This window comes from Myodes glareolus, chromosome 22, assembly GCF_982192425.1.
Source record: "Myodes glareolus chromosome 22, mMyoGla1.1, whole genome shotgun sequence".
In the NCBI taxonomy this organism is placed as follows: Eukaryota; Metazoa; Chordata; class Mammalia; order Rodentia; family Cricetidae; genus Myodes; species Myodes glareolus.
Genome location: NC_142047.1, coordinates 58,761,478 through 58,788,375, shown reverse-complemented (window position 1 = coordinate 58,788,375; position 26,898 = coordinate 58,761,478). Strand labels below are relative to the sequence as shown.

Below are 26,898 nucleotides of genomic sequence, written 5' to 3'. Positions count from 1 at the left end.
AGGAAATAAATTCAGCGTTGGAAGGGTTAACCGTTGCCTTTGGAATAAACACACGCCGTCCGAGTGGACCCCTATCCATACAGAGATCCTCTTACGACACTTGATAGACATGTGCTAGTGTTTCCAGCCTCTGCCAACTCCTGTCTTAACTATCTGTAGTCCGCTTTTTTCCGATCTTGCCTCTGTGCTGAGTTTTGAATATGAGCTTGGTTACTTTGTTTGAGTTGAATATAAGACAGTGTTCTTGCACCAGCAATGGGCGGTGGCTAAAGGAGCCTACCAAAGAGCCTGACAAACTTGAGTTCAATCCTTGAGACCTATATGGCGTAGGGAGAGGGCCAACTCTTGCAGGTTGTACTCTGGCCTCCACATGTTTACTGTTGCAGGCAAACATGAGTCACTCCCGAGCCCCTCCCCACACAGATAAATAATAAAATGTAATTAAAAATACCTTCTTTGCTAGATTTTAAAGTGGAAAGAAAAATACCAAAGTTTTTTGGACCTAGCAAATGTCTTTGTTGTACATATTGTTATAATGTAGCTATGAGCATAACAGCATGGTTCTCATTTAGTGGACTGTTTTTGCTTTGTTTAGGTTTCACTTTTTGCTTGTTTTAATGTTTTAAGGTCTCTTTTAAATTGTATTTATGTGCACATGTGCCTATCTGTATATGTGAATGAGCACATGCAGTGGAGTCTGGAGTCGAGAAAAGTGACAGGGCTCTGTGAGCCACCCAATGTTGTAGTTCCTGAGAACTGAATTCTGCTCTTTTTCAAGAGCATCAGGAACTCTTAACTGCGGAGCCATCTTGCCAGTCACATTTGTTCGACTCAACCATACATTTGCACCTACATTTTTAAACTGTTACTTACCTATTGTTATTCCATGTGGGCTGTGCTGTGGATGTATTTACTGGGGATGAGCACCCAATGGTCAATTGTTTTTGTATTCTGGACAGTTGTGAGTTTCTATGGTGGTCTCCCATTGGCTACAAAAAAAAAAAAAAAAGCTTCCTTGATGTTGTTGTGGAATATTTGATCGCATTGTGAAACTATGTTAATGAAATTAACCTTGGACCAGAAGGTGGATCCAGTGACTAGTTGACAAGAATTAGCCATCGAAAGTACAGAGGACCCAGGAAAAAGGGGGGGGGCACAGGAAGGAGTAGGGAGGGCCTTAAAGATTCACAATCTTTTTGATCAGAATGAATGGAGAGACACTTCTCTTGCTGGGTCTCCACCTAAAGAGGAAAGTCAGCTGGTTGGTTCTTGGCTTCTCTGATCTAGCAGGTTTTCACCCCAACATCTGACTCCCAGGTCTTTATTGGTAAATAGTACAATAAAGACTAAGTTAAAACCTACGTTTGGCAGCCACAACTGCAGCCTAGCAGGTGCTAGCTGGTGCCAATGGGACCAGAAATCCCACGAGACCACAATCTAAGCAGGCAGTATTGACTGCTGTGAGTGGGGATATGGATGGGGGCTGCTGCCCTCAGATGGTAGTTAAAATATCAGTAGATTCAGGTGCAGCTCTTAAGCCAACAGAAAAACAAAAGCATGTTGTGTTTCATCATTCCTTAGGATGTACTTTCTTCCATGTTTCATTTCAAGGAGGGTTTTCTGGGATAACATTTGAAACATAGTTTTTTGCCACCCATGTTTGAAGGGATGGAAATTGCAGAAAATTAAAATACTTTCAAGATACATTAAGAAGCAAGTGGGTATACAAGTGGTTTCTAAAACTGACAGTAACTCTGTTTTGTGGTTCTTTTTGGAAGCTTGGTGCTGATATGAATGCGTTCTTGCTGTGCTGTTCACAGTTTGCAGCTCAGATGGAGGAAGCAGTTAAGGAAGAACGTAACGTATGTATTCCGAGTCAGTGTCCAGTGTCAACTCTGAGAACTTGCTTTGGTCATCGAAACTGTGATGCGATTTGCAATCAGCCATATTAGTCTGGAATCAATCCTTTGGAGGATGACAAGGGTCATTAGAGAATCTTTTTTATATTTCTTTATTCTCAATGTAGGACGTATATTTGTGGATTTTTCTTTAAGTAAAGTAGTAATAAGGTCATATGTGCTTTTAAATGTGATCTCTATATTTTAATTCTCATTTTTATAAAGTTTGCATTATCAAAATCTTTTTCTAATTATTGTTAATTTCAAACCAAAGACAGGTTTAAAAAAAACAAAAGCCAAGTATCACCATGGGGATTCTTTCCCAGTATGAAAAGAATACTATGAAAAAAAAAATACTGTTAGCATAGCTTTGCCTGACTCCCTGATTTTCTTTATATATTATCATTTCTCCTTATATATTATCATTATTTCATATATACATTATATTTCAAAAATAAAATAATATGTGGCTAGATAGACATCTCAGTGGTGAAGAACACTTGTTGCTCTTGCGAATACCTATGTTTGGTTCCTAGTACTACCTGGTGGCTCACAACCCTGTGTAACTCTAGTTCCAGGAGACCCAACACCCATGGGTTCTGGCCTCTGGGGGTACAAGGCACACATGTAATTTATATGGATGAACTTTCAGACAAAACACCTACTGAAAATAAAAATTTTTTTTTAAATCTTAAATAAAATCATGTTTTTCTCATTTGCCAATACACTGTGAGTTTCAGAACACACCATGATCATGATTACCTTTGCAAGACACTGGGGCAGGCTAAAGCTGATTATTTTATGATGTTTTCTTGTGTTACCTGAGAAATAGATTCAGTATTTATAGGTGAGGGTCAATATTTGGTTTCTGTTCTATATACATTATATAGTTAATAATATATAATATTGTGTACTTTATAATCCTTACTATACTATATACGTATGTCCAATTTGTAATGATTTGTAACTGATTTGTAATGTGTAACTGACATCATTTGTCTTTGCTGTTTCTCCATCTTCCCTTTCCTCCCTCTCCATCTGTCTGTTCATAATTCCTTATGAAAAGGACAGGAAAAAGTCATATAAGCAAAACATTTGGATCATGTCCAAGTGACAAGTGACTATCATGATTATTATGAATCTGGACCAAAAAGTGAAAGATAGGTCACTGACATACAAAGGTATTTCAAAGATGAAAAAACACAAATAGCTCATAAATGTATCAAAAAAAAATCCCACACTGTATTCTTTCAGTAGTTTGTAGAAGCCAAGGAACGTGACTGGACCATGTCTCATTACTAGACAAGAATGAAATGTTGATTGTCTTAAAGCCAACATTTGTATTAAACCCCTCTATTGACGGCACATTTTCTTCAGGTGGGGCCCTGTATCTGTCTGGCTCTGCAAGCATTGCTGTTGAAACACACAGTGTTTACAGTCACTGTGCTTACCTAAATCATGACCTTCTGAAGGCCATTTTTGAAAATTCAACTTTAAACATTGTGGTGCTTTGAATGAAAATTGCCCATATAGACCGTGGTTGAATACTTGGTTCCCAGTCAGTGGAACTGTTTGGGAAGTTGTGTAGCCTTGTTGGAGAAAGTGTGTCATGGGGTAAACTTTGAGGCTTCAAAAGGCCCCGCCATGTCCAGTGTGCTCTCTCTGCCTCCTGCCTTTGGGTCAATACATGAGCCCCCAGCTTTCTTTTTTTTTTATTGGTTTTGTTGAGTTCTACATTTTTTCTCTGCTCCCCTCATTACCTCTTCCCTCCCCTTCAACCCTCTACCACGGTCCCCAGGCTCCCAAGTTATTCCAGAGATCTTGTCTATTTCTACTTCCCATGTAGATTAGATCCATGTATGTCTCTCTTAGGGTCCTCAATGTTGTCTAGGTTCTCTGGGATTATTATTTGTAGGCTGGTTTACTTTGTTTTATGTTTAAAAACCACTTATGAGTGAGTACGTGTGATCATTGTCTTTTTGGGTCTGGGTTACCTCACTTAATATGATGTTTCTAGTTCCATCCATTTGCCAGCAAATTTCAAGATGCTGTTATTTATTTCTGCTGTGTAGTACTCCATTGTGTAAATGTTATCCATTTACACATTTTCCTTATCCATTCTTCAGTAGAGGGGCATTTAGGCTGTTTGGAGGTTCTGGCTATGACAAACAATGCTGCTATTATATAGTTGAGCACACGTTGCTGTGGTACGATTGAGCATCCTTTGGGTATATACCTAAAAGTGGTATTGATGGGTCTTGAGGAAGGTTGTTTCCTAATTTTCTGAGAAATCGCCACACTGACATCCAAAGGGGCTGCACCAATTTGCACTCCCACCAGCAATGCAGAAGTGTTCCCTTTTTCCCACAACCTCTCCAGCATAAGTTGTCATCAGTGTTTTTGATTTTGTCCATTCTTACAGGTGTAAGATGGAATCTCAGAGTTGTTTTGATTTGCATTTCTCTGATAACTAAGGATTTTGAGCATTTCCTTAAGTGTCTTTCAGCTATTTTAGATTCCTTTGTTGAGACTTCTCTGTTTAGGCCTATAATCCATTTTTTTTTATTAGATTGTGTGTTATTTTGATGACCAATTTCCTGAGTTCTTTGTATATTTTAGAGATCAGACATCTGTCTGATGTGGGATTGGTGAAGATCTTTTCCCATTCTATAGGCTGTCGTTTTGTCTTGTTCACCGTATCCTTTGCTTTACAGAAGCTTTTCAGTTTCAGGAGGTCCCATTTATTAATTGTTTCTCTCAGTGTCTATGCTACTGGGGTTTTACTTAGGAAGTGGTCTCCTGTGCCAATCATTCAAGTGTACTTCCTACTTTCTCTTCTATAAGATTCAGTGTGGCTGGCTTTATGTTGAGGTCTTTGATTCATTTGAACTTGAGTTTTTTGCTTCGTGATAGATATGGATCTATTTTCCTTCTTCTACATGTTGATATAGCTATGTCAACATCATTTGGTAAATATGCTTTTTTTTCCATTTGATATTTTTTGCTTCTTTGTCAAAAATCAGGTGCTCATAGATATGTGGATTAATATCCGGGTCTTTGATTCAGTTCCATTGGTCCTCCTGTCTGTTCTTATGCCAATACCAGGCTGTTTTCAGGACTGTAGCTCTGTAGTAGAGTTTGAAGTCAGGGATTGTGATGCCTCCAGAAGTTCTTCTACCTGGGTTTTTTGCTTTTCCATATGAAGTTGAGGACTGTTCTTTTGAGGTCTGTGAAGAATTTTGCTGGGATTTTGCTGGGCATTGCATTGAATCTGTAGATTACTCTTGGTAAGATTGCATTTTCACTATGTTAATTCTACCTACCCAAAAGCATGGGAGATCTTTCCATTTTCTGGTGTCTTCTTCAATTTCTTTCTTTAAAGATTTAAAGTTCTTGTCATACAAGTCTTCCACTTGTTTGGTTTGAGTTACTCCAAGATGTTTTGTTATCTGTGGCTATTGTGAAGGGTGGTGTTTCTGTAATTTTTTTCTCAGCCCCTTTAACATCTGTGTAAAGAAAAGCTACTGATTTTTTTGAGTTAATCTTGTATCCTGCTACATTGCTGAAAGTGCTTATGAGATGTAGAATTTCCTTGGTAGAATTTTTTGGGTTGCATAAGTAAACTATCATATCACCATCAAATAGTGAGAGTCTGACTTCTTTTCCAATTTTTATCCCCTTTATCTCCTTTTTGTGTCTTATTTCTCTAGCTAAGACCTCAAGAACTATATTGAATAGATAAGGAGAGAGTGGACAATCTTGTCTTATTTCTGATTTCAGTGAAATCGCTGGGAGTTTCTCTCAACAACATTTAGTTTGATGTTGGCTGTTGGCTTACTGTATATTTCCTTAATTATGTTTAGGTATGTTCTTTGTATCCCTTCTCTCTCCAAGACCTTTATCATGAAGGGATGTTGTATTTTGCCAAAAGCTTTTTTGGCATCTAATGAGACAATCATGTGGTTTTCATTTTTCAGTTTGTTTGTATTATATTAACAGATTTTCATATGTTGAACCATCGCTGGATCTCTGGGATGAAGCCAACTTGATCATGGTGGATGATGGTTCTGATGTGTTCTTGGATTTGATTTGCCAGTATTTTATTAGTATTTTTGCATCAGTGTTCATGAGTGAGATTGGCCTGTAGTTCTCTTTCTTAGTAATATCTCTCTGTGGTTTGGCCCCCAGCCTTCTTACTGCCATGCTTCGGCCCCGCCCTCATGGACTCTCACCCAATTAAGTGTTTTCCTTCATAAACTCAGAGCTCAGCTACAGGATTTGAACTTGGCCCAGCTATGTGGCTTCGTTGCTTTGGTCCAGCGTTTCCGCAGTGACTGGGTTCCTTCCTTTTTGTAATAGTAATGTATGTTCTGTGCCATTATGTGTTGAAAGTATGTTATGTGCATCTTGATTTTAACAGTTATATGATTGACTTGAGACTGACAATAGATTCTGAATGCTGGACTTTGAAACAGTGTGGAGACTGAAAAATGACAGAGCCTTTTGAAGTTGGACTAAGTACATCTTGCATTATGATATGGCCACACATCTTTGGGGTAGCTGTGAGGTAGAATGTGGGGGTTTGGATGAGAGAGAGTAGCCTGTATAGATCATATTTTAAAAACTGGTCCCCAGTTGGTGGAACTGTTTGGGAGGTACGGCCTTGTTGGAGGACGTGTGTCACAGGGGTGGCTTTGAAACTTTAACAGCTCCGGCCATCCCCAGTGTGCTTTCTCTGCCTGGTACTTCAGATCAAGGTGTGAGCTCCAGCCTGTTCCTGCCACAGCGCCTTTGCTTCATCATCCTGGACGCTAACGCTTTCTTTTATAAGTTGCCTCTGCTGTTATGTTTTGCCACAGCAGTTTAACAGTATTAAGACAAGCATGCAATCCTCTCTTCAGGAAGCATTTCGTATTCTTGCTTTACACTCCAGCTCCATTAATCACAATTTAGTTCACCTCAGACCTTAGCCTGAAAAGTAGTCGTATGCTGAGCGGTGGTGGCATGCACCTTTAATCCCAGCACTCGGGAGGCAGAGGCAGGCGGATCTCTGTGAGTTCGAGGCCAACCTGGTCTACAAGAGCTAGTTCCAGGACAGCTAGGGCTGTTAAACAGAGAAACCCTGTCTCAAAACAACAACAACAACAAAAAGTTGTCACTTAAAGTCAGCAGCTGATTGCTGGCCCCACTAATTACCTGATTCAGTCACCTAGGGTGGAAGTCAAAATATCCTAATTTGCAGATGATATGATTCTCTATATAAAAGACCCTAATGATGCCACCAAACAAAAAACTCTACTCATAAATATATTCAGTAAAATAAGTGAACACAAAATTTAGGCACAAAACTCAGAAGCCTTCCTGTTGACAAATGACAAGCAGAGAGCGAAAAAAGGGAAGCAATATTAATAATTGCCTCAAAAAATAAACTGTCTTGGCATAAATTATGAGAACAAAGACAATTATAAATCAAGCATTTTTTTTTCAAATACTTTTCTAGGAACATCAGGTAGGCAGGTTGTGGCACGGTGGGGAAATCCTTGCTGTGGGACTTGGTTGCCAGTTCATGCATTCCTAGCCATTCAGTTGAGGGAACTTGTGGATCTGTCTGTACACCGGAAACTAATTGGTCTAGTAGTCATGAGAGCACCAGGTCATACACTGAGGTAGACAATAAATGACTGTTTGCAGCTAAGATAGCCTAAGGTGATTTCCCTCTGAAGTTGCACCTCTCCATAACCATTTGTGTTAAGATAAGTTAATCACCCCTTGTAGAACATATAACACAGATATGACTCTCTTCTGAATACTCTATTTCACAAACAAAATATTAGATGTGAATAATTGACTCCAAAATTCTATGGAGTAATCGAAGTATTTATGCATGCAAAATGGACTGCACACCATATCTACAAAATTATTATAGCTTTGAAACTGTAGATTTGTAGTTATTTTAGCAAATTTATAATTCAAAATTTTAAGAGTTGCATGATACTTACTTTATCTTTAAATATACTAACAAAAACTTTGTTTTCCAGATTTTGGAGTCTCTTTTCAAGGTATGTGTTTCAATTCATTACAACTTAAACCACAAAGAATGCATAGGAAGCAAAGATGATCTAGGTTTTGCAGTTGCAGGCTTCCATGGTTGCTACGAGATATTTTTAAGTTTCTATTTGCATTTGTATGTTGCACTAGCCCCATTCTGAACCCTGTGAGATGTGTGTGTGTGAGTCAGCAATGGTGCTTGGCAGATTCAGACTCATAGACACATGTATTAACTCTCTCTTTTTTATTCCTTTTTTATGAAGTGGTTTCAGCAACAAGTCAACCAAATGGAGGAGGTAATATATAAAACTTCTTAACTATTGGTTACATTAGCAAGTATTTGACCCATTTGAAAATCTGTCTAAAGTAATGTATAAATCAAATGTTTCAATAATCATTGATTCTAAAGTAATATTTTAATTTATGTTGAAAAATAATTGCTAGTAAAAATATTTATCAGTAATTTGCATATGTCTTTTCTACATGAGTTCAGGACAGAACAGTATTTATTGGATCATTCTTTCTCCTAAAGAGCAACGAAAATTTCACTCACTTTTCCTTTTTGGTTTACATAAAAGTTATATGAATTTATCAACTTAAAATCTCTCCTCTGCTTAAAAATTATGCATAATATACACGTTGACTTTTTAAATGATTTAAAATGATATCCTTTGCATTTTAGATTTTCAAATACTTTAACCACTAGATTGAGAACAACTGGTCCTCTTCAAGTGCTTTTAATTCTCTTTTGGAAGAGATTATGTGTATTCCCCTAGCCTGAAAGAATTACTTCCCAGGTAGCTTCAGAGGTTGTTCAGAATTTTTCTGCACCCATTTGCTATGCTTATCATCCTCTCTAGCTCAACACTCTTTTAAAGAGAGGGGGGCTGGTTATTTGGTTTATAAAATTAAAGGCTGAAGACAGAAAACGTCAGCATCACTCAGAAACGTCTCTTTGTTTTTATTCCCTCAAGCTTGAGACATCCAAAGGTTTCTATATGGTTCCCCATGCAAAATGAAAGCACAGTGACATCTGGGATTTGGCAGTAGAGGGTCATGACTTTATCATTGTCTTTCTATAATTTATTACAGCAGAATATTCTTAGAAAAAATAGGTGACTTTTAAATATTCTTTTAAATTGTTCTTTTAAATATTCTTGAGTTGCATTGTTATTGGATTTTCACATATATATACATATACATATGTATATGTATATATATGTGAATAGTAAACATCAACTTTGCCATATAAGTATCCTGAGTGAGCTGTAGCTCTACTGATGGTGAAGGGCCCTTCTTTGCATTTGTAGCTACTATACCAGTGTTTGGATATGACCAACCATTAGATTAAATGCAAGTTATTCAGGTTGATGAAGGAAATAACGAAATGCTTTGGAAGTATGCGATCAAGCGGGTCTTTAGTAACTGGCCAATTTTGTTACTTCAGATAGGTAAAGACCAAAGCATTTTAGAAGGAGATTTCCCAACAGATGATAAAACGCTCAAATTAAACATCGCACAAATAGCAAATCTGTTACATAGAGTTGAAGATCTGAAAACTCGTTTGAGAGGGCGTAAGGGATCCTTGATGTTTAAACAAATGTAAGTGAAATATAAGGATTAATTGATAAAGTCAGTAATTAGCATTGGATGTAAACCAACTCAATGTTCCTGCTATTAAAAAAAACTTCTAAATGATATATGAATGTTTAGTTACATTTTCTGATTCTGAAGGGTTTTATTTTGTTTTGTTTTTGTTTTTGAGACAGGGTTTCTCTGTGCAATTTTGGTGCCTGTCCTGGAACTAGATCTTGTAGACCAGGCTGGCTTCGAACTCATAGAGATCCACCTGCCTCTGTCTCCCAAGTGCTGGGATTAAAGGCATGTGCCACCACCGCCCGGCATCTGATTTGAAATTTTAATAGTCTGAGATGGTGTTATTCAGTGCACTGGACATTAGTCACGTGTGGCTATTCAAATTTGATTTAGTAAGACAAATTGGCTTCTGGATCATACAAAACATATTTTAACTACTCAACAGCCATGTATAGTTATTATTTACAACTTGTACTGGGTAATAGTCTCTTTAAGACATCTGGATTGTAAACATGTTTCTGAATACTTTAAAAATATATTCTAGTTGAAACAGAATCACATCATACTCCCTTTCCTCCCTCTAGTCCTTCCCAGGTGCCCTTCCATGCTCCCTCAAATTGATAACCCCCTTTGTTTATTATCATTGCATACACCTATGTATATATGCATTATAGGTATGCACAAATACATAATTACAACCTGCTGAGTTTGTTGCTTGTGTTTGATAGTTTCAGGGCTGATTATTTTGCATTGGACAGCCCATAAAGAGGGATCATCTCTGAGACAGGATTATTCCTTTCCCAGCAGTCAATAACTGTAATTCTTTGTCTAGGGGTGGGACCCTGCAAAAACTTTCACCTCCACACTTGCATGTTCACCAACACTGCCAGTGTTCTCTAGTCTTGTTTGCACAGGCATTTCTAGGAGAGACTGTTTCACACTAGACTTCCTGGTCTTTTGGCTCTTACAATCTTTCCATTCCCTTTTCTGAAATGTTCTCTGAAAAATGATGCAGGTGCTATGATATAGAAATATCTGTTGGGGCTAGGTTCCCTGTGCTTTGTTGGCCTATGCATTCTGTCCACTTGAGAATTTCTAAGAAGGCCTGCATTTGCTATAAAGAGAGGCCTCTTTGATGAGAAGCGTAGTTACGCTTAACTATGAAATTAAGGATAAGACTTAGAGTATAGTTAGGCATTGTTCAGGCTTAGCGAACTGGCGATGGTAGATTATTTTTTGAGGTACATGATCTCACTAGCTATGTTTCCAGTACTAGACATGATTTCCTTCCTGTTGAGTGGGCCTTATGTCAAGTTAGACAGCGGATGATTACCAACAACATGGGAAGGCCCCTATGGCACCTTACGGAGATCTTGCTACATTGTTCATCCTCACAGGTCAACTGGGCAGGACTGTTTAATTGCTTCCCTTGTTTGGCAGCTTGCAAAGTATATTTTGGCACTGTAGAAACTAGACTGCAGGAAGAAAGCCATCAGGTCAGATACAGCTCAAGTCATCTGACTGCGTGTCCAAAGTATACAGTTTCTTCAGGGTTCTACCCTCAACTCCCAAGAAGCAACCAAGGTCTATAGATAGTCTGTATTGTTTTAGGGACCACCCCAGATACCCCGACCAACCATTCAATAGACAGTTTCTCACTCCTGGTACTGGTGTCTCTGTTAGTTCTGGTGTTTGGTGGGGATCATTGTCATCCAATTGGTGTAACTTCCTTGGTGTTACGTAGATTGGTAGGTAGGTAAGAAGATAGCTAGATAGATAGACAGACAGACAGACAGACAGACAGATAGAGGTAGGTAGGTAGATAGATAGATAGATAGATAGATAGATAGATAGATAGATAGATAGATAGAGGTAGGTAGATAGATAGGTAGATAGATAGATAGATAGATAGATGACATGTAAATAGACATACATACCGACAGATAGACAGATATATGTATCTATAGATGTAGATAGGCATATGTATCTATGAGATACATAGGTAGATAGATAGACACTAATATGTATTGTGTATAATTTAAGTAAATATAAAGCAATAGGGTTTCTTGAGGCTTTATCCAGCAATCTTGGTGTTATTTGTTCTTCCTCTGTCTTTATCTTTCTGTATTGACCTCCCACCCCTCCTCTCTAGTTGAAATCCTCCATGCTTTTTTTATTTCCCATTTCATATCACCCATACGCTGCTCTCCCTTCTCATATGCCTCCCCCATGCCTATAGTCCCTTTGTACTTTCCTAGTCTTAGTCAGGACTTCATGTCATATGCTCACATCTGAGTATTTGGAGTCAGAAATTACAGGTGAGCCCGAACATTGTGTTTCTGGGTCTCACACGTCTGAATTTGATCGAGTAAGTCCTAGTAGCAAACCCAACGTTTTTTTAAAAAAATTATAAAACCAGGTTTAGAATTGTACTTTCCCCCATTGGTTTTCAAGTATATACAAAGCAGTTTCATATTGCTAAAAGAAAAACTACTCACAGTCGGAAGAGAACAATACTCCATATGCAGTCTCTCCATGTGCTTTCTGTGAACTGTTATTACACTGGTATGGTAAGGAGGCTTCTGTACATTTCTCAGCTGTTTGCTGTCAGGAATGCTTTCTGAATGTGTTTATGTTTGACCTTTAAATGTCTTCTGTGCACAAGGTGTTTTTCTAGTTTCTCCTGGAAGCGTCATAACTACTTTATGAGACAGGAAATAGCGTATATAAGTTTGAACAAATAAAGAATCTAAGGAGAGAGGCAGAGTAACTGGCTCCAGGCCACATAGAGGTTTGGAGAAGACTGTCTCACTCTCAGCCGTGTGCTCTGAGCATGGCACCAAGTGAGAATTAGCAAAAAGAGAGCTCCAGTTTCTACAGACTGGGTTTTGTTATTTTAGTTCTAAATGTTACTGGTGTATATAACTACATTCTGGAATGCACAATTCACAGAATTTGGCCATTATAGCGTAGGATGGTTTTATAATTTATTTATCTTAGTAACTATGAATGAAGGACAAATGATAGGTTAGCTTGGCACCATATGTCTAATCTGTAAAATATAGTTCCTTGGGCAGTGTAACAACTCTTAATGTGTATGACAAGTTTTATTTATTGGCACTCTTGGCAGGGAAAAAGACACTCTCCCAGGTTCAGCAAAAAGTTACGAAGCTATAGAGAACCAAATCGAAGGTAATATTTATAAATGTTTATTCAGTTTCCTAACTATATTAGCACTTTGATACTTAAAGCTCAATTTTTGCAATTAAAAAATTACACAGTGGCAAACTGAATACACTGTTCAGTAGGAGTTTTCTATTTCACTGCAACTTTTCTTACAGTTTGGATTTTGGAAATGTAAAAGATTAATGCCAAGATGGCTCAGCAGTTAAGAACACTGGCTGCTCTTGCAGAAGAACCAAGTTTGATTGCTATACCCACGTGGCAGCTCACACCATTCTGTAACTCCAGTTCCAGGGAATTTGTTTGCCTCTTCTGGCGTCTGCACGCATTGTACACATAAGATACAGATACACATTATCAGGCAAAACACTCAAGCACATACAGTAAAAATAAATATTCTTAGAAGATGAATGCTATTATGATTTGGCTGTTGTTCCCATGGAGTTGTTCCGTCTTCCCCTTGGGCAAATCATTAAAATTAAAAATGTAGACTGTCAACCCAATGAATGCATAGGATGAATATATGAAATGTATAATGGCAGATACATATATCTCTTTCAGAATTCATAAAAACTCACTCAGTTTATGAATCTCAAGTTGCTTCTGAAACTGAGCCAGGTAAGTGGCCATTCTTCTGCGTTCCATCATGCTGACACCTCCTAAAGACTGCACAGCCTTCCCATTTACCCTCACCCACTGGGGACCAAGTGGTCTTGTACATAAGCCTGTGGGGGGCATTCTCATTCATACTATCATAGTAAGAAACCTCTGTATTCTTGCTGCTTTCAAGATTTCATCAGGTTTTGTTTGTTTGTTTGCTTGTTTGTTTGTTTAAGGAAGGGTCTCGTGTATCCAAGATTGGCCTCAAACAGCAGCTCAGAATCCTTGAAGCTCTTTCTGTTGTCTGTGCATTAGTGACCAGTGTAGGAGTCTTCATATACTATACACAAGTACTTTCACGGGGACCTGTCGAGATTTTTAGCATTAAGGACTGTTTAGGATTCTCATGTGTGAGTGTGTGTGTGTGTGTGTGTGTGTGTGTGTGTGTGCTTATGTGTGCACACGCACACATGTGCATGTGTGTGTATTTCACCTAAGGAAATCTGTTTCAGGGGAATAACTGATGGCAGCCAATATAGCTGATCTTAATGATGGTAGCGCCAGCACTGAGTCTTGTTGCCTATGAAATGCGTATGAGTTTGAGTTCTGAACCACAGGTGGGCATGGCCTAGCAGTGACCATGAGGTCTGGATGCTGCTTCCTCAGCAACCACATTGGAGATGTTCCTGTCGCACCTGCAGCTCTGGTGACGACTGGCCCAGAAGCACACACTCAGCAGAAGCTGCACTTGCTCTGGTAGTGGCTTTATGCTCGAGTCATGGGCATACAGACTAGCATTGAGGACTGGGTTGCAGTACTGTGTGGACACCGTGAAGTTCTGGGATCCTGGGGACTTGTGACATGCAGAGATGGTTTTCCTCGCTGCTTCTATGGGAGGGAGGGCAGTCTGGTATGCTTTTCATCTTTTTCCTCTCTAGAAGGTCATTTTGGTCCCTTTGGTTCTTTAGGTTTTTTTCTCTTCGTCTCTGATAGTTCTGAAGTTTGAATGTTATTGTATGTTTGGGTGCATATTTTGATATATGACCTAATGATTCCCTGGATTTCCTCAGTTTCTGTTGTTATGTCCCCCTTTTCATTTATGATTTTTTAAATTTGGATATTCTATTTCTACCTTTTGGTTAGTTTGGATAAGGGTTTGTCTACCTTATTAGTTTTTTTTTCAAGGAACCAGCTCTTTGTTTTGTTGATCCTTTGTTTGTTTTCTTTGTTTCTATTTTATTGATTTCAGCCCTCAATTTGATTATTTCCCTTCATCTACTCCTCCTGGATGAGTCTGCTACTTTTTGTTCGAGAGCTTTTAGGTGTGCTGTTAAGTCGCTAGTGAGATTTTTCTCCATTTTTTTAACGCAGGCACTTTGTGCTATGAACTTTCCCCTTAGCACTGCTTTCACAGTGTCCCATGGGTTTGGAGATGTTGTGTATTCATTTGTGTTGAATTCTAGGAAGTCTTTAATTTCTTTCTTATTTCTTCCTTGACTCAGGGGTGAGTCATTTGAGCATTGTTCAATTTTCCTGAGTTTGTAGGCTTCCTGCAATTTGTGTTGTTGTTGAATTCTAACGTCAAGCCTTGATGATTCAGTAAGACACAGGGGGTTATTCCAATTCTTTCTGTGTCTGTTGAAGTTTGCTTTGTTATTGAGTATGTGGTCAATTTCAGAGAAGGTTCCATGAGGTGCAGAGAAGAAGGTATATTCTTTTGTGTTTGGTTAAAATGTTCTATAGATGTCTGTTAAGTCTGTTTGAGTCATGACATCTGTTAGTTCTCTTACTTCTCTGTTAAGTTTCTTTCTGGTAGACCTGTTCATTGTCAAGAGTGGAGTGTTGAAGTCTCCTACTATTAGTGTGTGGGGTTTGATGTGTGATTTAAGCTTTAGTAATGTTTCTCTTACAAATGTGTGTGCTCTTGTACTTGGGGCATTGATGTAAAGAATTGAGTCTTCGTCTTCATCTTGATGGGCTTTTCCTGGTATGAGTATGAAGTGTCCTTCTCCATATCTTTTGATTAATTTTAGTTTGAAGTTGATTTTGTTAGATATTAGGATAGGTATATCTGCTTGTTTCTTAGGTCCATTTGATTGGAAAAATTTCCACCACTTTACTCTGAGCTAATGTCTGTCTTTAAGGTTGAGGTGTATTTCTTGTATGCAGCAGAAGGATGGATCCTATTTTCATATTAATTCTGTTAGCCTATGCTTTTTTATAGGTGAATTGAGTCCATTGATATTAAGAGATATTAATGATCCTATAATTTTCGGTAGTAGTGTTTGTGTGTTTCCCTTCTCTGAGATTTGCTGGTGTGAGGGTATCTGTTGCCTGTATTTTTTGAGCACATTAGCTCCCTTTGGGATAGAGTTTTCCTTCGAGTACTTTCTGTAAGGCTGGATTTGTGGATAGGTATTGTTTAAATCTGCTTTTGTCATGGAATATCTTGCTTTCTCCATTATGCTGATTGAAAGTTATGCTTGGTATAGTAGTCCGGGCTTGCATCTTTGATCTCGCATGTCTGCAGCACATCTGTTCAGAACTTTCTGGCTTTTCAATAGCTTTCCATTAAGAAGCTGGGTATAATTCTGATAGGTCTGTCTTTATATGTTACTTGGTCTTTTTCCTTTGCAGCTATTAATATTCTTTCTTTGTTCTGTATGTTTAGTGTTTTGATTAATATGTAACAAAGGGACTTTTTTTTTTTGGTCAGTCTATTTGGTGTTCTGTAAGCTTCTTTTACCTTCGTAGGCATAACCTTCTGCAGGTTGGGCAAGTTTTCTTGTATGATTTTGTTGATATATTTTCAGTGCGTTTGTGCTGGAGTTCTTCTCCTTCTACCCTATTATCCTTAGGTTTGTCTTTCCAGATTGTCCCAGGTTTCCTGAATGCTTTGTATTAAGAACTTGTTGTATTTACATTTTCTTTAACAGATGAATCTGTTTCCTCTATTGTATCTTTAACTCCCGAGATTCTCTCTTCCATCTCTTGCGTTCTGTTGGTTATGCTTACCTCTGTAGTTCCTGTCTATTTACCTAGCTTTTTCATTTCTGGAATTCCTTCTGTTTGTGTTTTCTTTATTGCCTTTATTTTAATTTTCAAGCCTTGAACTGTTTGAATCATTTGCTTCACCTGTTTGATTGTTTTCTTGGCTTTCTTTAAGAGATTTATTGATTTCTTCCATTTTTTGTTTTTTGTTTGTTTGGCTTTTTCTCCATTTCTTTAAGGGAGTTTTTTATTTCCTCTTTAGGGTCTCTATCATCTTCCTAAAGTTATATTTAAAGTCATTTCCTCCAGCTTCTTCTGGGTTAGGATGTTCAGGTCTTCCTGTTGTAGGGCCACTAGATTCTGGTGTTGTCATATTGCTCTTTAGTTTGTTAAATTTAGTTTGTTAAATGTGTTATTGCATTGGCACCTACTCATCTCCTCCTCCACTTGATACAAGCAGTGTCTTTGCCACTTGGTCCCATCCTCGCAGTTGGTGTCTGTGTCTCAGGGATCCTCTCTTGGACCGATCATTGCAGTATCTGTCTGTGTCTCAGTGAGTCGATTTCCAGGGGCTGGGTGGGTTTGGTGGTGGAGTAGGACCAGAAGATTACAGGAAGCAGCAGGTGAGGAGTGGTGGAAGCTTGCCTGCCGACTCAGCCACTGAAGCTGTGGTGGGTGGGGGAGGAGCCTGTGGGTTTGCCCTGGGGCCTAGAGCCTATAGACTGGGCTGTCAAGGTGGGAGGGCTAGTCTTTTGGTCAGCTCTGTGGCAGTCACAATCTGCGTCTCCAGTGAGCTCTCCAGTGTTGAGTTCGTGGGAGATGGTGGGGGAGTGTGGGACTTAAAGATTACAGATCCGGTGAGGGGTTGTGGAGCAGCCAGCCTACAGGGGGCTTGCCCGCTAACCAGCTAGTACAGCTGAGGCGCGTGGGGGAGGGGCCCAGGGTTTTGCCTGGGGTTCTAGGGCCTAGAGACTGGGTTGTACAGCTGGAGAGCTGGTCACTCACCTCTTCATCAGGTCTGTGCCGTTCCAGTCTAAGTCTGCGTCTTAGTGAGGCACTGAGGCACAGGGAATGGGTACAGTCGGTGGATTACAGGGTCCACCCATTGGGCATGTGTTGGAGCAGCCTGCCTGTAGGAGGCTTGCTGCTGGTCAGCTAGTGCTAATGGGGGAGGGGCCTAGGGCCTAGAGACTGATCCTACTGAGGGGCTGGTCACTCACCTCTTGGTCCTTTCCGTGAAGTCACAGTCTGTTCTCACTGACTTTTCAAGAGAGTTGCTCTAGTGGTTTGTAAAATACCCTTAATAATTATCTAAAAATATGAAGATTGTTTTCCAAAGTATTCCAAGTATTTAATCACATTTTTTCGTGTTAGTAGCCATACAGAGTATGCATATTTATTAGACAACAATAGAATATTACTTGCTTATTATCATGATTAAAGAAGCCCTCACAGATTACAGCACATTGTAAGTGGAGACTGTTCTGTTTTCCGGCCACCCAGACCCGAATAATCACACAAAAACTATATTAATTATAATACTGTTTGGCCAACGGCTCAGACATATTCCTAGCTAGCTTTTTTTTTAAAAAGATTTATTTATTTATTATGTATACAACATTCTGCCTTCATGTATGCCTGCAGGCCAGAAGAGGGCACCAGATCTCATTACAGATGGTTGTGAGCCACCATGTGGTTACTGGGAATCGAACTCAGGTCCTCTGGAAGAACAGTCAGTGCTCTTAACTGCTGAGCCATCTCTTCAGCCCCCTAGCTAGCTCTTACATCGTAACTTAACCCGTTTCTATTAGTCTATGTAGCACCGCGAGGCTGTGGCTTACCAGTAAGTTTCTGGTGTCTTTCTCCTTTGGCAGCTACATGGTATCTCTTTGACTCTGCCTTCCTTTCTCCTCTATCTCTGATTGAATTTCCCACCTTGCTGTATTCTGCCCTGCCATAGGCCAAAGCAGCTGCTTTATTAATCACTGGTAATGAAACATATTCACAGCATAGAGAGGGAAACCCCTCAACAACACTAGTGTGATTGGCACAATGCAGGTGCTCCAAGGAGAGTAGCAGTGAGGGTCCTGCGTTACTAGAGTTTCTGCTTGCACTGCCATCTGCTCTTGTATGTTGCCAATTTTTCCCTAGGTAATAAATACTGTTAATTAGTTGTTTGAAGTTCTTGTCCGATAACTTAAAAATGCCTGCTGTAGGGGCTGGAGAGGTGGCTCAGTGGTTAAGAGCACTGACTGCTCTTCCAGAGAACCCGGGTTCAATTCCCAGCACCCACATGGCAGCTCACAACTGTCTGAAGATCCAGTTGTAGGGGATCTGACACCTTCACACCAATGCACATAAAATAAAGTTAAATAAGCCATAAAAAAATGCCTGCTGTATCTGAATTCTGTGCTCATAATTGCTTATCTTCAGGTTGTGGGTTTTTTTTTTCCTCTGAGTATGCCTTGTAATGTAACTATTTCCAGTTGGAAGCCAGAGATGATGTATAGGATAAAATAAGGTAAGTGCATCTGTAAGTATCATGTCACCTTTTTATGCTGGTTTAGTTTCTCATCTGTATCACTGAATTGGATGATTGTATAACTTCAGCCACTATAACACCTTTATGGTTTTTTTTTTTGTAATAGAAGCTCCTTATTCAGTGACTACACGGATGAAGATGATGATGAGAATATTTGAAAATCAGACAAATATGTTAGAGAAGTAAGTTTTGAAAATAATTATTTTTTACTTATAAAATTGAGTTCATAGAATAGAAGCATTGGGAGCATAGATAAAAATAAGGCCTTCATCGAAAACTGCCTCTTAAATGTGTGTATGTATCTATATATGTGTATGTAAATGTATACATGCATGCATATAATTTAATTATGTATATGTATAATTTTAAATATTCAAATTACAAACTCTCAGGTTATAAAAATACGCTTTGGGAAAAAATATGCTAATTCCTCAAAAAATGAAGAGTGAGTATAAATGAAACATTTTCTAACAATTCCATTCCTGGGAATACACTGAAAAATGCCACTGCGGTCTTGAAGAGACGCATATACATGTCTTTGCTTCAGCACTGTTTATAACATCCAAACACAAATTTCCAACGATAGGGGACTAGAAAAACAAAATGTGTCACGATGGATCATTGATCTTTAAAGAAGTGTGGACAGATGTCACATGTGACTAAAACATGGGCACATTATGCTAAATCAAACAAGTCAGCCACAAAAACACTAAGAGCATATGGTTCCCTTTACAGGAGCTACCTAGAGTGGTCAGATTTATAGTGTGTGAAATAATGATCATCAAGGAATGAGGAGCAGAGTAAGCAGCAATTACTGTTCAATACGTACAGAGCTTTGTAGCTTTTCCCCAATCAGTTTGACCTGCTCGTTCGTGTTCTCCTTGTTCACTGCATGTTTTGGCAGTCCTGTTGCTGATACTTCACAGGTGTAGCTTCTGATGTTATTGAGAGGTATGATCTCACAGAAACCTCCCTGATCCTCTGGCTCTTACGATCTTTCCACATCTTCTTCCCAAATGGTCTCTGAGTCTTAACTTTTAGAGTGCTTTGTACATGGAACCTTTGGTTCGGGGCTCCACAACTCTGCATTTTGATTGGCTGTGGTTTTCTGTCATGGTCTCTGTTGGTTGCAAAGAGAAATTTCCTTGATGACGGGTGAAGAGAACACTTATCTGTGGTATAAATACAAATACTTATAGCTTGTTGTTAGGGATAATCGTGGGTTAGTAAGTTAGTGATTGTAAATTCTCTTCCAATAACCACGATTTCACTAGAACTGAGTATTTTTGTTGTTGTTTTGTTTTTCAAGACAGGCTTTCTCTGTAGCTTTGGAGCCTGTCCTGGAACTTGCTCTTGTAGACCAGGTTGGCCTTGAACTCACAGAGATCCTTTTTCTATCTCCTAGCTATTGTGAATAGAGACACAGTGAACATGGCTGAGCAAGTGTCTGTGAAGTATGATACAGAGTCCTTTGGCCACAGGCCAAGGGGTGGTGTAGCTGGGTCACACTGATTTCCCTGGGGGGCTGCACTAGTTTGCAGTCCTACTAACAGTGAATGAGGTTGCCCCACGCCTTTGGCATCCCTCCAGCATTTGTGGTCTGTTGTTCCATTGAGCTTCATCATTCTGACTCAGGTAAAATAAAATATTAAAGTTGTTTATTTGCATTCCCTTAATGGCTAGGGATTATGAGAATTTTTTGATGTGTTCCTAGCCATTTTAGTGATTATGGCTTTGCTCTTCTTGTCATATGCTATATTCATCTTCTCTTCAGCCCAAACAATCTTTCCTGTACTTTCCTTAGGATTGCTGAGTTGTTTATAATTGTTGTAGGCTGCTTATCTCCTGAAAATTTTTATTTATCCTTTAGTCATATCATATATTTTGGCTGGATGTATTATTTTAGGTTGGCTATCAGAGTCTTTTAGTACATGAAATACATTGCTCCAGGCTTTCCATGTTTTCAAAGTTTCCATTGAGAAATCAGTTTTCATTCTGATAGTTTTCCTGATTGATTTGTGATTTGTGATTTTTCTCTTGTAGCTTTTGTTATGTATCCTTAGTGTTTTTTTAAACTAGAGTTTATTTTAATGGTTCAGCAAATATATACACACATATGTACATGTACATACATGTCATATATACATACACAGAGATTAAGACACAAAGGAAACATAGCAAAACACTAAAATTTAGGAATTTAAGTGAAGTGTGGAAAAGTTCATTGTAGCTCCTGGCTGCTTTTCTGTAGCCTTGGGGTTTTAAACACAATGACGCAGATTTCAGTAATCACATGACGCTAACCTACACTGTCTACAAGTAGAAACACTAGCAATGATTATAAATCAGGACGATGGAATTCTGGGAAGAATAAGCTTATGAGGAAGACCCTCACAGGAGCTTCTGATACTGAGTCTCTCCACTCAAGTATGAATGTTGGATTTCCCTTCCTAGGTATTATTATATAGTCCACACATTTCTGTTCTGACTAAATATTTCCAAACTGGGAAAAGGTTAAAACAGGGGGACAAAGTAAGTAAAAAATATTTTTGAGTGTAAATCACTAACCATGGTTGTGTGCTTGTGTGCACATACACGTACAAATAAACATTTTGCTTTGTATGATGCAAGGGAGCTTTTGAGAAGAAAATCACACTCCCAGGGTCAGGGTGCACAAATGTACTGGCTGTGAGTGAGTCATGTTAGTTTCTGTGAGATAGTTCTGATAGAATCACCAGTTCTCAACATGGGTTAGTTTGCCATTAGGTGATACATTTTTCTAAACAATTTCCTTGGATTGTACAACATGCCACAGCAGGTATTTTCAGAATATAAGTAGTGTTTTAACTATGATACGCCATGGGGATTTTCTTTTCTGGCCTTGTCTGTTTGGTGTTCTGTGTGCTTCTTACATCTGTATGGGGGAGGCATTCTGTTGAGGGGAGTTTTCTGTGACTTTGGTTTCTATGTCATTGATTTGGGATTCTTTCTCTTCATGTATGACTATATTTTGGAGGCAGTTTTTTTTTTCCATAGTGTCCAACATTTCCTGTGTGTTCATTTCCTATATATTTTTGTTGTTGTTGTTGTTGTTTAATTTTTCAGGTTCCTTTTTTGTTTGGTCAAGATCCTCTACTTTGTCTCTGAAACCTGATATTCTGTCTTCCACTTTATTTGTTCTGCTTGTACAGCTTTCCTTTCCGTTTCGTAGTTGCCAAGGCTAGCCAGACTAGGCCAGAGGCTGGGATCCACGCGAGGTCGTAGTTGCCAAGGCTAGCCAGACTAGGCCAGAGGGCTGGGATCCACGCAAGGTCTGGTGGGATGTGAAAAAGCAAGGACTGGGTGGGGAAGATACTCATCAGGCTGGACTCTGAAAGAAGATGTGGGATATTTGGGTGTGATATGGTGTGGTGACAGCCGCCCAAAGGGTTGTGTGGGTGGATGCATGTAGGGAGGATCCTGGCAGGAGTCTAGATGTTGGCTACAGCACAAGAAGAGGTTGTGAGAAAAGACAGGGGAGTCTGTTAAAAATCTAATGTGCTTCATAACTAAAACATTTGTACATATTTATTACAGCATAGCTACTTTTGTCTGTTTTTCAGAGCTTTAAATGATCAGAGTATAGTTGAGACTGTAAGTATAACGTTTTTAATTTAATATTGTACTTTGTCCTTGATTTTTGAAGAGACTCCACAAACAACCATTTTCTATTGCAACTAGAGGTTATCACTTGCTCAGTTCCCCCAGCTTCTCTGAGCTCCAGAACCAGAAGGCGTTGCATGCTCTTTTCCCTTGTTCATCATTGCCACTCAGAAACACTCCTGAAATACCAAGCTGGAGTCTCCTGCTGATCTAGGTAGATCAGTCACAATGGCAACTTAGAAATTCATGCTAGTGGCTCATTTTTTCATGATTCAGTGAAGTTAGAATTACATTAATAACTGAGTATTGAAATAAATATTACTGAGATGCTTGATTTTAATTAGACCTATTTCATTTATCTTTAGAAATATAAGCAGATGGAAACTGATTTTCAGATGTTATTATTGGAGAAAACCCTACTGGAAAAGGAAATACAGAGGATGAAAGAGCCAGAGGTTGGTGCTCACGAGTGATGAAAATGCCATACCCAAGAAGACCTAGTCCCATAGAAATGGGACTCAAAGTGACATTTACTTGTTTTATGACATGTTTCTAATAGTCATAATTTTTAGAAGCTGATTTAAAAACCCAAATCAAAACTCTGAATTTCAGTATTAACTATCAGATCCGTAAGGATGCTAAGAAAACAGAAACAGCTCAGTTATTGTGATAAACATTTATTTCATTTTAACCATTTTTTTCTTTTTAAATATTCTTCTCTAATACAATGCATCCCCACTGCTGCCTCCTTTCCCTCTACCTCTTCCAGTTCCCGCCACTGCCTCTTCTCTTCCCCAGATCCAGTGCTGTAACATGAGGGCCGGCTTGCTCGTTGGGGTTTCTGTCCCGCCTGGTACCCCACAACCGGCAAGCCCCAAAGAAAATCGTACAGAGGACTCCATAAGATTATAAACTGATTGGCACCACTTCTCCTTCTTTTTTTTTTTTAAACAAAAGAAAATATTTATAGTCCATTTTTTTTGGGGAATGTGGGCGTAGTTTTCCAGGCTACTTCCTGCTGGTTGGGGGTGCTGATAATCTTATAAGGACCTAAAGAAGATTTAGAGTTATAATCAAGTCCTGACTGAAGTATCCTGTGAGTCAGCATAGTTTTGATTTGCATTTTCCTGATGGCTAAGGGTATTGAGCATCTCATTAAGTGGTTCTTGGCCATCTGAGAATTCTGTTCAGATCTGTACCCCATTTTTAGTTGGATTATTTGGTTTGTTGCTGTCTAATTTCTTCAGTTGTTTATATAGTCTGGATATTAGCCCTCTCTCAAATGTGGAGTTGGTGAAATGTTTCCCATTCTGTGGGCTGCCATTTCATCCTCTGGCAGTGTCCATTGCCTTGCAAAAGCTTTTCAGTTTCACGAGTTCCTATTTACTAATTGTTGATCTTAGTGCCTGTGCTATTAGTATTGTTTAGGAAGGTGTCTGCTTCTCCGGTGTGTTCAAGGACATTCCCTAAATTCTTTTCTACCAGGTTCAGTGTGTCTGGTTGTATGTTGAGGTCTTTGACCTACTTGGACTTGAGTGTTGTGCAGCATGTTAAATATGATCCTATTTGCATTCTTCTACACACAGACATCCAGTTAGATCAGTACCATTTGTTGAAGATTCTTTTTTCTATTATATATTTCTGGCTTCTTTATCAAAAATCAAGTGGCCACAGGTGTGTGGGTTTATGTCTGGGAATTCAATCCAATTCCATTAATCAATGTGTCTGTGTTTATGCCAATATCATGCAGTTTTTAATACTACAGCTCTGTAGTACAGCTTTCAATCAGAGATGGTGATACCTGATAGTTTTAGCTGTCTTGGGTTTTTTGTTTTTCCATATGAAGTCAAGCATTGTTCTTTCTAGGTCTGTAAAGAATTGTGTTGGAATTTTGAAGGGAATTGTGTTGAATCTGTAGACAGCTTTTGGTAGGATGGCTACTTTTACTATGTTAATTCTATCAATCCATGAACATGGGAATTCTTTCTTTCTGTATCCTCCTAAATTTCATGAAAGACATTTCTATGGAAAATATTTAACTTCATAAATTTGTTAGTGGTTGAAAGTCAGAATTTTTTGAGGCAAGGTTTCTCTGTGTAACCCTAACTGGACGCAAACTCACAGAGATCTGCCTGCCTCTGATATTGAGTAATGAAATTAAAGGTGTGTACCACTACTTCCTGGCTGTAACTTTTTATTTGTGGAGAATTATTTCACCTATGTTTATCTTATGATAAGTTTACCATGATAGTATATTTGTATACATTGGAATTTTTAATATAAAATAATCACATGCTACTTTCATTTGTCTTTATCATTATCTATAATTTTAATACTTGATAAAAATTCTTTCTCTACACTCATATATAAAGTAGTCTGGTCCTTCAGAGTAGTTCAAGAATATTTTGCCCAGGCATGCTGATGTATACCTGCAATTTTATCATTTGAAAGCTGAGGCAGGAGGATCATGGACTCATGGGCTCATGTCCAGTCTAGACAACTTAAATCCTGTCTCAGAAATGCTTTAACACATGTTCAGCTATGATATACTGATGGTTTTAGGACACAAATTTGTACCAAGTATGTTGCATAACTTAGTATAATTTGAATTTCACTTCTGCGTGTGTGTCATTTCGTCAGACTAAACACCAGTTGAAGGCAGCTTTGCCAGCTCAATGATTCTCAAGATACAAAGTCTCACATAAGCTATGTGTGGTTTTTCAGTTTTCTTTGCAGTTTCAGATAAGCCTGTTTCCCTTCAGGTTCAACCTCTAAACATTCAGGACATGGGACTGTATCTTCTCAATAAACTTGTGTATTCTGAGTCATTCACCTTAGTTTTTAAATGTATCACTGATGGTATTTTTGTATGATGTCATTCTAACACATTTCTCCATGTCCTGTCGGCTCCACTGCTAGTATGGCACAATGGGGTGACTTTCAGGAGCCATAGGCCACACCATAGCAGAACTGGGAAACTGTCAGAGGAAGTTAATTATTTCAATATATGAAATTACTCAAATGTATGGATCCAGAGGATACTGAGATCAGTAGTGAGTAAAATGCTTACTACACAGGCGTGATGAGCTGAATGTGGATCCCCAGCACTCACGTGAAAGACTGGGCACAGTGGTGTGTATCTGTAGCCCCAGCACTGGGGCATAGAAATGGCCAGATTCCAGGAGCTTACTGTCCAGCCAGTTGAGCTGAAATGGTGAACTCCACGTTAAATGAGAGACTACATCTCAAAAGCGAAGCTAGAGAGCAGTAGAGGACCCTTGACCTGTACACATGTGGGCATGCGCAAGTAGCCCCGCCTTATCTTTTCTGTTAAGTACAAATACGAACAGTAGGTATATCATTAACTTTGCTTTGTTTCTGTTCGGATGGTTTCCCCGGCTACAGTAGAATGGCACTCGGGGTGCAGGGGAAAGCTCAGCAGCATATACTCCCATACACCTCCCATAACTCAAACTATTTTAATTTTGACTTATTCAAAACTGTGCAGAAAGCAAAGCCGACAAGTAAAGAAGATCGAGCCAAAAAATTCACAAGACCAGAAAAGAAAAAAGATAAAGATTCAGAAAGGTGAGGCATGGAGATGTGTGATCGGTTCCTTTCTTGGAACTTGTTCTCTTCTGCTGCAGGTTTTAATTATGTTCAGTTTCATAAAAAAAAGAAACAATTACCTATTATTATGAATGGATTATTGTAACATGGTTCTTCTAAGTGAATATAAGTATTGCAAATTGGTGATTGTAATTCAAATTTTCTTGGTATACCTTATTTGGAATAAAGTATTTTAATGAATTCAGTGTTTGCAGAGAGTGTTAGTTTCTGGAAAGAAACTTATTAGACCCAAAATTTGTTCTTTGAAGAATCGTGGTTAGGGAAGATAAATGTTTAACACACTTTCAAAATCTTAGCCATGTCATGTTTTAATCATACCATTGAAAAGTTGGCTTCAGAGAAGTTATTCCTTTATTTACTACTTAACTCTCATGGATTTAATGATTAGTTTAATGTGTGAGGGGTTGAGGAGATGGCTCAGCAGGTAAGAGCATTTGCTACATAGGCCCGACAACCTGAGTTTGATCCCTGGGGCCCACATAAAGAGATGCATGGCTCATGTCTATAATCCCAGCGCTCTCCCGGGGAAGATGGGAGACAGGAGCAGGTCGTATGTGCAGTGCAAAGGAAGAAACAAGAGCTCCTGACCCAAACACAAGGTAAAAGCGAAGAACTGACTCTTTAGAAATAAAAGAAACTCTTACTTTCTTTAAAAAAATGTTGACCTCCAAGCATACACTGTGACCTGAACATAAGTATGCTCTCTCTCTCTCTCTCTCTCTCTCTCTCTCTCTGTGTGTGTGTGTGTGTGTGTGTGTGTTTGTGTGT

The 26,898-nt window shown here is 38.9% G+C and overlaps 1 protein-coding gene across 1 annotated transcript in view; it reads left to right on the top strand.

Annotated features, from left to right (window-relative positions):
• Ccdc7 (coiled-coil domain containing 7) overlaps positions 1 to 26,898 on the top strand; it is a 185,079-nt gene that overhangs the window by 8,432 nt on the left and 149,749 nt on the right. The window contains exons 5-14 of the mRNA XM_087900322.1: positions 1,779 to 1,862; positions 7,937 to 7,957; positions 8,210 to 8,242; positions 9,394 to 9,548; positions 12,673 to 12,734; positions 13,287 to 13,343; positions 18,965 to 19,040; positions 22,461 to 22,491; positions 22,866 to 22,955; positions 26,009 to 26,088. Of these exons, the coding sequence (XP_087756448.1) occupies positions 1,779 to 1,862; positions 7,937 to 7,957; positions 8,210 to 8,242; positions 9,394 to 9,548; positions 12,673 to 12,734; positions 13,287 to 13,343; positions 18,965 to 19,040; positions 22,461 to 22,491; positions 22,866 to 22,955; positions 26,009 to 26,088 (689 nt within the window). The remainder of the gene's footprint in view (positions 1 to 1,778; positions 1,863 to 7,936; positions 7,958 to 8,209; positions 8,243 to 9,393; positions 9,549 to 12,672; positions 12,735 to 13,286; positions 13,344 to 18,964; positions 19,041 to 22,460; positions 22,492 to 22,865; positions 22,956 to 26,008; positions 26,089 to 26,898) is intronic.